This window comes from Glandiceps talaboti, chromosome 20 (assembly GCF_964340395.1).
Source record: "Glandiceps talaboti chromosome 20, keGlaTala1.1, whole genome shotgun sequence".
NCBI classification, from domain to species: domain Eukaryota; kingdom Metazoa; phylum Hemichordata; class Enteropneusta; family Spengelidae; genus Glandiceps; species Glandiceps talaboti.
Window position 1 is genome coordinate 15,811,587 of NC_135568.1, and position 13,084 is coordinate 15,824,670.

The 13,084-nt window shown below is 36.6% G+C and overlaps 1 protein-coding gene across 1 annotated transcript in view; it reads left to right on the forward strand.

Moving 5' to 3' along the window:
* LOC144450844 (prolow-density lipoprotein receptor-related protein 1-like) overlaps positions 1 to 13,084 on the forward strand; it is an 87,285-nt gene that overhangs the window by 43,333 nt on the left and 30,868 nt on the right. Inside the window, exons 40-49 of the mRNA XM_078141585.1 lie at positions 676 to 852; positions 1,437 to 1,820; positions 2,827 to 3,075; positions 4,023 to 4,265; positions 5,372 to 5,742; positions 6,226 to 6,413; positions 6,878 to 6,927; positions 7,235 to 7,382; positions 8,744 to 8,940; positions 11,601 to 11,843. Coding sequence (XP_077997711.1) covers positions 676 to 852; positions 1,437 to 1,820; positions 2,827 to 3,075; positions 4,023 to 4,265; positions 5,372 to 5,742; positions 6,226 to 6,413; positions 6,878 to 6,927; positions 7,235 to 7,382; positions 8,744 to 8,940; positions 11,601 to 11,843 — 2,250 coding nt within the window. The remainder of the gene's footprint in view (positions 1 to 675; positions 853 to 1,436; positions 1,821 to 2,826; positions 3,076 to 4,022; positions 4,266 to 5,371; positions 5,743 to 6,225; positions 6,414 to 6,877; positions 6,928 to 7,234; positions 7,383 to 8,743; positions 8,941 to 11,600; positions 11,844 to 13,084) is intronic.

The following is a 13,084-nucleotide window of genomic DNA, read 5'->3' on the forward strand; positions in this document are numbered from 1 at the left end:
CATAATTTTTCAATGATTTAGAACAAAAGTTGGTTCTCAACCATTTAAAACAAACATTATTCCTTGTTTTGTTTCCAAATGATGTAATTACTTGGAACTTTTTTAGCCATACTTTGTTGACTGCTTCATGTACTGTCGTGTGATTTTAACCCTCATTCCTCATGTGAGGATAGATTTTACCTACTTTAAATACTGCCCTCAGGAGTTGTGTGTGCAGTCAGATTAGAATGCAGGAGTTGAGAACTAAAATTAAAGTCAATGTCAATACCATGCAGCTTTCTGTTTGATACAACTATGCAGAAACCAATAAGAAACTGCATATGTCACACTTCAATAGCAAGATCACATTTTTTTTTCAAAATTTAGTCTAAATGAAGTAAACCATTTAAATGATTGCAACTCCATGCAGACATTCAGGCACCAATGTTTTTCTTAGTATCGAATATCTGATGAAGGGTGCGTAAAATATCCTTTGCGGTGTTCATTTGATGTCTGTATGATGGCATGTATAGTTCATTTCACTTTGACAAAATGTAGCAAGAAACTGTACTCATTCAATCTTGCTATCTTAAAGTGTGGCATGTCCACTTTCCTGCATGGTTGTATCAAACTGAAAAGTTGCACAGTATTGTGAAGTTCGCTGTATATGTAATTTGATGTGGTTTTGTTGTATAGATGCAGTGAACTGCACCAATTTCAGACCACCAGGATTTGTCATCCCCATTGGCAGCACTGATATTCCAGTCTTTGTCAACTGTGAAACTACTACTATTTGTATCCTGGAGGAATGGAAATGTGACGGTGAAAACGACTGCGGAGATGATTCAGATGAGAGAGGCTGTTCAACTGCAAGTAAGTTAATTACTGCAGGATTGAATTCATTCAGTGCATGCCTTGCATGGTCAACTGTTTAGGTGTCTCACAGCCAATTGATTGGACTGTTCTTTCAGTGTCCCACAGCCAATCAAATTGTCAAGCCATTCTTATGCAAATTACAACAGGCTGACAATTCGGCTGATCATTTATCTTGTCATTTATAAGGTCTCTTTAGATTGGTACATATTGTATAATGTTATCTTATGCAGAGAAAATGACCCAATCAGTGATTATTTTAGTAAATATATGTTAAGTTACTCAAACGTGCATACATGGTATCGTAAATGAGAGAATGTACAGCAACTTCTTACTATGCAATCAACAGTTTTAAGAATGCCAGGACAGAAATTGTGATGTCATAGAAGGTATGCATTGATATTTACACTATCTTAGAGTACATGTATAGTAAATAAAAGGTGTTTTGAAGTAAGCATATAAACTCAAGTAGCTTGTGAAACTTTAATGTCTGTTTTGTGAATATAACAGCAATTTTGAGTACACTGCGACTTTTTTGTGTGTGTATATTCCTACTAAAAGTTTGTATCTCTTCTTTCTTGCAGCTCCAGTATCTGTATCACCTTGTCAGGAGAACTATTACCAATGCGCAAATGGGGATTGTATCCCACAGTCGTGGAAGTGCGATCGTGACAGTGATTGTTCCGACGGAAGCGATGAACCAGATGATTGCCACTTTGAGTGCACCGATGACCAGTTTCCTTGCGACAACAACCGCTGTATTCCGAGTCGCTGGATTTGCGATAATGATGATGACTGTGGTGATAACTCAGACGAGGATGGTGAAAGGCATCATTGTAGCACTGTCACGTGCAGTGCCGATCATTTCCGTTGCGTTGAAGCTCGTCGCTGTATCCCGTTAACTTGGGTTTGTGATGGTGACAACGATTGTGGTGATGCTACTGATGAACACCCTGAGCAAGGATGTGGTGAGTGGTGATTTCTCATGTGCAAACCGATGGAATGTCAGATATTAGATTTCTGTTGTGTACGGTGCCATTGGCAGTATTTTAGTCCCCAGTGGGCACTGCCCGGAGAGGACTCGTACTTTGACATGTCTGTCTGTCCGTCCGTCCGTCCATCCATCTGTGTGTGCATTCTCTGGCATGCACCAACTTCAACTAAACCTGGCAGACAGGTAACATACTAATATTACTATGTGAGACATATGAACCCCACTTTGTTTTACTATCGAATCAAATATGGCTGAATGGCAGCCATATTTGTTGATAAATTTCACAATATGCATCATAACGTTGAGGTATAATATGTTGTGACGCCATTCAAATATCTTCACCTATATTATCAAATATGAGCTTATTTTTTTTACTTTTAAGACCCTGACCTGTGACCCTGACAGTTTTCTTCAAGGTCAAATAGCCAAATTTTGAATATCTTGATAGCTTTTTGATTCAAACATTTCAAGTGATGATATTTTAATAATGTCTTGATTTGCAAGTCACTTAATTTCACAACCTTGACCTGAATAGCAAAATGGTTGCCATATTTGTAATAAAAGGCACATTTTGCCTGTTACTCTCCAAAAGTTTGATACATATGGACACCATTCAAGTGTCTACCCTCATATCAATGATGAGCTTTCTACTGAGACACTGACCTTTGACCTTGACAGACATTTTCAAGGTGAAATGATCACCATTTTTCTTTCTATGTGAACTCAAGAAGTTGAATAAACAATGACTCTGTTTAAATGTCTATACCCCAAAGGTCAGCTTTCATTTCATATCTTGACCTTTGCCTTAAAACACACCAGTTAGGGGATGAAGTTTTTGATTGAGGGCTTGTTATGTTGTATAACTAGATTTTCTGGGTACATTAAACTTGGTGAACTGATGCAGCTAAGATAAAACCAGTCTTGCTGTTTTTTTTTGTTTTTTTTTAACTTCCGCCATTTTGGTGACTACCTATTAACAGATTCACAAAACTGTGATGAAGGTGAATACCAATGTAACAACGAACGTTGTATTCAGACGTCTTGGGTGTGTGACCATGACAACGACTGTGGAGACAACTCAGATGAACCTCTCACCTGTGAATTCCCGGAATGTGAAGACGCACAGTATCGTTGTGATAACGGGCGATGTGTGCCGAGTCAATGGCAGTGTGACGGTGACAATGATTGTCATGATTTCTCAGATGAGGCACCTAAAAATCCCAACTGCAGTAAGTACAATTTTAATAATGACAACGAAACACAGGAAATGATTCCATAGTTACAGCTGACCACTAGGTGGCAGTATGATCTAGCTGTCTTGGTTGACGATCCTCATCAGACAAATTCCATAGTTACAGCTGACCACTAGGTGGCAGTACGATCTAGCTGTCTTGGTTGACGATCCTCATCAGAATGACAAATTCCATAGTTACAGCTGACCACTAGGTGGCGGTATGATCTGTCTTAGTCGACAGTCCTCATCAGAATGATACATTCTATAGCTACATCTCACCACTAGGTGGCGGTATGATCAGCCGACTTTATTCGTTCCATGCCCCAATCTCTCTTGATGTTGAATTTATAGCATTTGATGAATCAGCTCATTTACCACCTCCAAGATGTCTTATCTCAGAAACTCCTTGTTCCTATAGTTACCACATTACCGTAAAAAGAAAAAAATCCAATCAGATTTATTTCTACCTATAGTACCTCGATAATTTATTCAACTGTGAAATCTTATAAAGAAGCCCCCACGACACTTACAATGTGTTTCTGCCAATAGGGAACTTGCAAACCCGCCATGTTGAATGTTGCATCATGGGAAATATGATAATAAATACTACTCAATTAGTATTGTAAAGTGTTGATACATTGTTTGTAACCACAGATAATCAGTTCATAGTCACCCTGACTCCAGATTAGGTGTTACAATAACCACAGATGATCCCATAGTCCTTTGCGTCTGAGTATGCTCAGTCTGGATTGCAAGTTCCCTATTGCGGGATTTCTGCGAGTGTTTGTGCGATAAGCTTGCCGACAATGACATCCCATTTAATGTACAGTCTTTTGCAGACTTTGTATAAGAAGTAACTAGGATTGAATCCTTCACATCTGTCCTACCAGGTCCCCTTTGTGTATAGCTGGGTTAAACTATGGCATACATTATACATTTCAGGACACATTACATGCCAGTCTGACCAGTTTACTTGTGCAAATGGTCAGTGCATATCCAGCGCTGTGGTCTGCGATGGTACGAGCAACTGTTCTGATGACTCCGATGAAACAGGCTGTAATATCAATGAGTGTGAGCGGCCAGACATTGCTAGATGTAGCCACACCTGCACTGATACAAACCCAGGCTTCAAGTGTACATGTCCTCAAGGCCTTAAACTTGACACGGACAATGCAACCTGTGTTGGTAAGTGTTTTGACAGTAGTATGACATATATGGCAGTCACACAGTGATGACTTTAAGATGAAATTATTGAAACAAAAAGTCATTGGACCAGAAAGAGTTTGGATTTACTAAGAATGTTTGTTAAGATTACAAAAAATGAGAAACTGTAAAGAAAAAAAAAGCTTTTAAAAAGTGCTAACGATGTCCCTTGAAAACTGTCAATGTCTCTTAATTGTATGTGTGTGTGTCATATGTCTTTGTAAGTGTGTCTCTGTGTTCACCGTGTGGTAGTCTGTCTGCATGTTTGTATAGTTTTTCTATATGTTTATGTGTGTGCGCATGCATGTGTGTGTGCATGCATGTGTGTTTACGTGTGTGTGTGTGTGTGTGCATGTGCATGCATGTGTGTGTACGTGCGAGTATGTGCACGTGTGTATGTGTGTGTGTGTGCGTGCATGTGTTCTGTTGATATGCATAACACGTTTTGCAATTAGATAAATTGATAACAGTTTGTCCTAATTTTTGTGCTGAGTGTCACTATAACGACAATTTACGAAGAAAAAGACAATTTTGTGAATGGGTGCTTCATACTTTTGGACTTTCATGTAATATATATGACTATCTAGGGTACTGAAATTACCGTACGGTTGTTTTTCAACTTATTACATCATAATTTCCTGTAAATGCGAAATAGTCCAGGTGGACCAGTGTATATTATCCATATCATTCTGTTTATCAACCTTTGATTGGATGATGACTAATTTGAATGCAACTATCCTCCAATCATAAGTTGTCTCATTCAAAAATTTTGTTGGTGCATATTCTGGTTTGACAAAATTCAATCCAGGTGATCATTGTAGTAATATGCAAATCTGGTTATCAAATCAACTGCTGATTGGGTGATCACTAATTTGAATGTAATCATCCTCCAATCAGAAGCTATCTAAGTATCATTCAAAATTTGATTGGTATGTGAAAAATCCTAGCTGAACAACGCAATGATGTAATAATATTCAAATCTTGGTAACAAGACAGCTGTTGATTGGATGATCATATTTTAGTTTGACGATATGCTAATCAGATCGAATTCTACAAAATTTTCAAATTTTCACTTCTCCTTGTTACAGACATTAATGAATGTAAGGTTGACGTACCCTGCAGTCAACTTTGCCACAACTTTGTATCTGGTTATCGATGTTTCTGCGTTTCTGGGTATCGTCTTGAAGCCGACGGCCATACTTGTAAACATGAAAGTAACGAAGAACCGTACCTACTCTTCTCAAATCGCTACTACATCAGGAAAACTGACCTGTATGGCAATGCCGAACAGTACGACGTTGTCTTGAGTGACCTAGTGAATGCTGTGGCGTTAGATTTTGATGTACAGGAAGGTTACATCTATTGGTCGGATGTGACTGGTCAGCGAAGCAACATCAGCCGAGCCAAGCTACCACTTCCATCGGAATCATCTTCTGATCACACTAATAGGACAATAGAGGTAAGTTCTGTGATAGACCACAACATGCAAACCAAGTTGAATACATTTCAACAGAAAATATAGCATTTATACTTGGGTCGTTCTATGTTATGACAGTGCTCATCTATGCCATTCAGTGCTCAAAATATTAGTCACAAAAAGTCAATTTTGCCAGTGTACTTTCCCGTACTACACAATTATAAACCCTTAGGTCATGAGTATTTTCTGGCTGAATAATGTATACCTCCCCAAGCACAATTCATGAAAAATCGAGAAAAATAATGGCGATTTGGAACGTTTTGAGTGATATTTCGAACACCGCAGAGCCAGTGACATATGCACATGTTGTCATTGAATGATCAGGGTATATAATCCATATTTTCTGTTCAAAGACAATATCTTGCCTTGTGCATGGTATAATGATATGAATTCTCAGCTATGAATCGTTTGTGCTTCATTGCCATTGGCGTTATTAACCATGGCCATTTTTTTTTCTCCACGCAGAGATTGCATACACTAGGTCTGCGTAATCCTGATGGTCTGACAGTGGATTGGGTTGCCAGGAATTTGTACTGGTGTGATAAAGGAACAGAGACGATAGAAGTATCCAAACTGAATGGTCACTATAGGAAAACACTTATAAGAACAGACTTAGATGAACCTAGGGCTATTGTGGTGGATCCGGCACATGGGTATGAAACTAAATTCTTATACCTAGGCCTCCGACTCCCCCTCACCTCCACCCCCCACCCCCCTTCTAACTAAATTGCTCAAAATCGATAATTGTTTCAGACAGTAAGTCAAGTTCAAATCTGTGTAGCAGTATTTAGTGCTATGAATACAAGGCCAGTTTGTCTATATTGACTATTTACTGTATTTTAGTGCCTGCGTTTACTACCATGACAAAAATTCTTCCATTTCTCATTTTGAAATTTTTTTAAAAAGAAAATTTTGTATTTTGGGGAACAAAACAGATTCATTCAAAGTAAAATCGTCTTTGCAGGGTGAGAACTAAATAAATTAAAAATTAAAAATGGTTCACCCCCCCCCCCCCTTACTTGTAGTTACAAATTAATGTTCTTTTAAATAAATGAAAAAAAATTTCTTGCCTGTTTAATTTACATGTTGACATAATGTAATGTTATTTATTCTACAGATACATGTACTGGACTGATTGGGGGCGCACTCCATATATTGGAAGAGCAGGTATGTGTTAATATTAGTCACTGCTAGGGGGCTGTGTATCTTTAAATTAAGAAAATAAAGTGGAAATTACAAACTCACAATCTTTCCTTTAATACATTATGCAACTCAAACAATTAATTAAAGGGGCACAAGCTGAGTTCACTTTCCAGATTAATTTTGGAAATTCTGCATATTTTTTTTCACATTAATACAAAGACATTGTTTTTCTTGAATCATTACCTATAACAGGCACTTACAACCAATTTCAAAATTTCAAAATCCCCAAAACAAAATACAGAAACTGCATTTTTTGAATTGTTACCCTCAGGTATGGATGGTAGTGAACAAAGTCGCTTTATAACTGAAAAGCTAGGCTGGCCTAATGGACTTACAATTGACTACTCAGCAAGTAAGCTATACTGGGCTGATGCCAGGGAAGACTATATAGAGTTTGTCAACTTTGATGGCACTGGCAGGTGAGTCGTATAATATGAAAACCAGTTAATAAATAAGATATTACCCACTTTGGGGTGTATAAGTAGTGAACTGTACTGGGTTGATGCCAGGGAAGACTATATAGAGTTTGTCAACTTTGATGGTACTGGCAGGTGAGTAATATGAAAACCAGTTAATAAATAAGATATTACCCACTTTGGGGTGTATAAGTAGTGAACTGTACTGGGTTGATGCCAGGGAAGACTATATAGAGTTTGTCAACTTTGATGGTACTGGCAGGTAAGTTGTATAATATGAAAACCAGTTAATAAATGAGATATTGCCCACTTTGGGGTGTATAAGTAGTGAACTGTACAGGGTTGATGCCAGGGAAGACTATATAGAGTTTGTCAACTTTGATGGTACTGGCAGGTAAGTTGTATAATATGAAAACCAGTTAATAAATAAGATATTGCCCACTTTGGGGTGTATAAGTAGTGAACTGTACTGGGCTGATGCCAGGGAAGACTATATAGAGTTTGTCAACTTTGATGGTACTGGCAGGTAAGTTGTATAATATGAAAACCAGTTAATAAATAAGATATTGCCCACTTTGGGGTGTATAAGTAGTGAACTGTACTGGGCTGATGCCAGGGAAGACTATATAGAGTTTGTCAACTTTGATGGTACTGGCAGGTAAGTTGTATAATATGAAAACCAGTTAATAAATAAGATATTGCCCACTTTGGGGTGTATAAGTAGTGAACTGTACTGGGCTGATGCCAGGGAAGACTATATAGAGTTTGTCGACTTTGATGTTGTAGATTTATACAGCATGTAAACAAATAATTTAAACCCTTTTTAGCGACAGTTGTCGAAAAGTTGATGATGATAATATTAACAAGGCAAAAAAAATGTGTGATTCCAATAACCTGACCGACTCTAGTTTAAGCTGCTAACCTTAAACATTTTTATAAACATGTCAAACAAAAATTTAAGAAATTCTTTGTCTTCTTGACCTTCATGCACACCTGTTTTCTTTCCCCAACGATGTCTATACATATTTCATCAAACTGTCACAGAAAGTGTATTCTGATCGACATTTAATCTGGTTTTGGGTCGAAACAATATTTTTTCAAAAATAAAAACAATTAAACAAGATAAAATAAAATGTTAGAAAATCCCAACCTACCTATACCTTATTTTCTGAAGCCATGTTATCGGAAACACACAATTATTTTTATGTTTTTGCCTAATCAAACTATCTGGCACTGGATGGGTTTGAAACCAGACTGCAGTTATAAGAAGTAAAAGTACTATTCATCCACTGACAACAAACAAACATACCTTATACTTGCAGTCATGACTGACAGCGATGTCTGAAATCTTTTTTGTTCTGCAGGAGAACAGTTCTAAATGTCGACCTTCCTCACGTCTTTGCACTGTCAGTGTTTGAAGATTTTGTTTTCTGGAGTGATTGGGAGACCAAATCTATACACAGAGCAGATAAACACACTGGAGAAAATAAACAAGAACTAATAACCACAGTACACCGACCAATGGATGTTCATGTTTATCACCCTCTAAGGCAGCCAGCAAGTATGTATACTGCCCTCATCTTACCAACTGAGGTGTCAATTCTGAAACCCCATGATTTGCATGAAGTGTATCTCATGTTTGATTGGTTGCACAGCTATTCTTATGTGGAACCTTTTTATTTAAGTTTAACTTTTGTTATATGTACTCTTATTTTTAAACTTTGGGCAATAAAAAAAGTCCAACATTGTAAAAATTCGAAGAAATAACTGTTTTTTACAGTATTTTCTGGAACACATGACTTTTTGAATATGACAGATTCTGAACTGTCTTCTAATAACAAAAATCTGCACTTATGCAACATTTAAAAAAGAGAGAAGATATTTAATAGCATTTGTATTGGGCTTATTAGTCCCCGCCGATGAAGTCCGGAACGGGGACTTATGGATTGGGTTCCGTCTGTCCGTCCGTCCGTGCGTCCGTGCGTCCGTACGTCCGTCCGCAGCCATTTCTTGGAGATGCCTGGACCGATTTTTTTCAAACTTGGTACAGGGGCAACATGCTATGGCATACATATGCACGTCAATTTGTTTTATGATACGATCCAATATGGCCGCCTAGCAACCATTTTGTTTGCGAATTTTCCCTGTCTAAAGCCATAACTCAGACATGCTTTAACAGATCTCATTCAAAGTTGGTATTAGGACAGTGTTCTATGACATACATGTGCATATACATTGTTGTCATGATACGATCCAATATGGCCGCCTAGCAGCCATTTTGTTTGTGAATTTTCATGTCCAAAGCCATAACTCAGACATACTTGAACAGATCTCATTCAAAGTTGGTATTTGGATAGTGTTCTATGACATACATGTGCATATCCATTTTCATTGTGATACGATCCAATATGGCTGCCTGGTAGCCATTTTGTTTGCGAATTATCATGTCCAAAGCCATAACTCAGACATGCTTGAACAGATCTCATTCAAAGTTGGTATTAGGACAGTGTTCTATGACATACATGTGCATATCCATTTTCGTCGTGATACGATCCAATATGGCTGCCTGGCAGCCATTTTGTTTGTGAATTATCATGTCCAAAGCCATAACTCAGACATGCTTAAACAGATCTCATTCAAAGTTGGTATTAGGACAGCGTTCTATGACATACATGTGCATATCCATTTTCGTCGTGATACGATCCAATATGGCTGCCTGGCAGCCATTTTGTTTGTGAATTTTCCATGTCCAAAGCCATAACTCAGACTCCATTTTCATCGTGATATGATCCCCCCATACCCAACCAATCCTTTATTGTTGGAGGCATATTCCATGTCCAACAAGCAGACACAACATATCTAAGTCTGTTTGTTTTAGGTTCACAAATGTTGTTGCGTGATCAGAGTAGTCATAATTCCTTAAAACCCAATTATAGCGGGGACTATGTCATTCTCAATTACTTGTTACAATGATACAACTCTTTTTTTGTACATTTATACAAAGTTATCAATTTCAAAAACTGTCCCCATTTCTTAATATGTGTATTTCATTTACTTTTTTATTTTCTAAACTTTGAAATATAAAGCTTAGCAACAAAAATAACAAAATTCAATAATAATGACAGTTGTGTATCACCTATTAGGATGATTTGTCTTGAATTTGGAATATTAAGAAGTCCCATTTTCCTTCTCATAACACGTAAAATCCATCCCACAACTTCACAACAAATTGACAGTAAATAAAGATAAATGAATTAAAATTTATGCTACATTCTTTCCCAAACAGCATAAAATAGAGAAGCCTTTTTAACTTGGAATACAATGTAAGGGCTAAAAAAAAATTGTTTGGTTTCGGGTTACCCGACCCCACATAGTTTTTCACTGCCGGCCCTAAACATTTTTTTCCATATTTGAGAAAAATATGATAAAATCACGAAAATTGTGAAGTCTCGGGAGAAATAGTGAATATGGAAACTGACTTCAAATTAAAAAGACAATATCAAACTGTTCTTCCAATCTGTACTGGCTGTACATCTGATGAGAAGAAACCAATGAACACATAGGACCACAATGGAAAACATAACTTCCTGAACTAGACACTCACACAGGAAAGAAAACAAAAACATTAATTTAGAAATCTATCTACCCCACCTATTCTAAAATTGAGTGTGATCGGGAACCACACAATTTTTTATAGACCTTAGAGGGACACTTTTAAACAATCTGCCTGGCAGTTTAAGCATAATTGTCTGTTTTACATAAATGTGTCTCAGGGTCCCATATTACAAAAACCTAGAGCCAGTAGTGAACTAAACTTTGTTCTAAACAGAAAGTTACAGAAAGTTTGTGAGAGACTTTACTTTAAAATGGACTCTGATCTCTGACCTCATGCAAATGAGCCCAATTTAACATTGTGCCTGGTCAGAACTTGTCAGAATAGAATAATCACATCATGTTTGCTAATAAACACTTTGTGCATATCTGGCAACCAATGAAGTTTGATATTGATAGGTTATAACACACAAGTAGTTCAGTATTTTTAGCCACCTAGTGGTCAGCTAGAGAAATGGAATTTGTCATTCTGATGAAGATCATTGACCACGACAGATTTGAAAGCTCAATGCTTAAAATTTTGAACTGTGGAATGTGTGTTATAAACTCATATATAAAGCTGATGAATATGTTTGGTCACTTAATTTTGATAATTCTTTTGTGTTTCAGTACCATCAAATCCTTGTCAAAATAATAATGGCGGCTGTGGGAATCTCTGTTTGCTTAATCCTGGTGGGTCTCGTACGTGTGCTTGTCCCGATAACTTCTACTTGGCAGCAGACAGACGCAGTTGTCTATCCAACTGTTCAGCTAGTCAGTTTGTATGCAGAAATGATAAATGTATACCATTCTGGTGGAAATGTGATAATGAAGATGATTGTGGTGATGGATCTGATGAACCAGTTACTTGTCGTAAGTAACGTACTTGTTGTATATAACATAGTACTTGTCGTAAGTAACGTACTTGTTGTATATAACATAGTACTTGTCGGAAGTAATGTACTTGTTGTATATAACATAGTACTTGTCGTAAGTAACGTACTTGTTGTATATAACATAGTACTTGTTGGAAGTAACGTACTTGTTGTATATAACATAGTACTTGTTGGAAGTAACGTACTTGTTGTATATAACATAGTACTTGTTGGAAGTAATGTACTTGTTGTATATAACATAGTACTTGTCGTAAGTAACATACTTGTTGTATATAACATAGTACTTGTCGTAAGTAACATTGGACTTGTCGTATATAACATAGTACTTGTCGTAAGTAACGTACTTGTTGTATATAACATAGTACTTGTCGTAAGTAACATACTTGTTGTATATAACATAGTACTTGTCGTAAGTAACGTACTTGTTGTATATAACATAGTACTTGTCGTAAGTAACATACTTGTTGTATATAACATAGTACTTGTCGTAAGTAACGTACTTGTTGTATATAACATAGTACTTGTCGTAAGTAACGTACTTGTTGTATATAACATAGTACTTGTCGTAAGTAACGTACTTGTTGTATATAACATAGTACTTGTCGTAAGTAACATACTTGTTGTATATAACATAGTACTTGTCGTAAGTAACATTGGACTTGTCGTATATAACATAGTACTTGTCGTAAGTAACGTACTTGTTGTATATAACATAGTACTTGTCGTAAGTAACATACTTGTTGTATATAACATAGTACTTGTCGTAAGTAACATAGTACTTGTTGTATATAACATAGTACTTGTCGTAAGTAACATACTTGTTGTATATAACATAGTACTTGTCGTAAGTAACATAGTACTTGTTGTATATAACATAGTACTTGTCGTAAGTAACATACTTGTTGTATATAACATAGTACTTGTCGTAAGTAACATACTTGTTGTATATAACATAGTACTTGTCGTAAGTAACATACTTGTTGTATATAACATAGTACTTGTCGTAAGTAACGTACTTGTCGTAAGTAACATACTTGTTGTATATAACATAGTACTTGTTGTATATAACATAGTACTTGTCGTAAGTAACATACTTGTTTTATATAACATAGTACTTGTCGTAAGTAACGTACTTGTTGTATATAACATAGTACTTGTCGAAAGTAACATACTTGTCATTTAACATATCACTTGTCAGTGACAGTACTTGTCATAAAT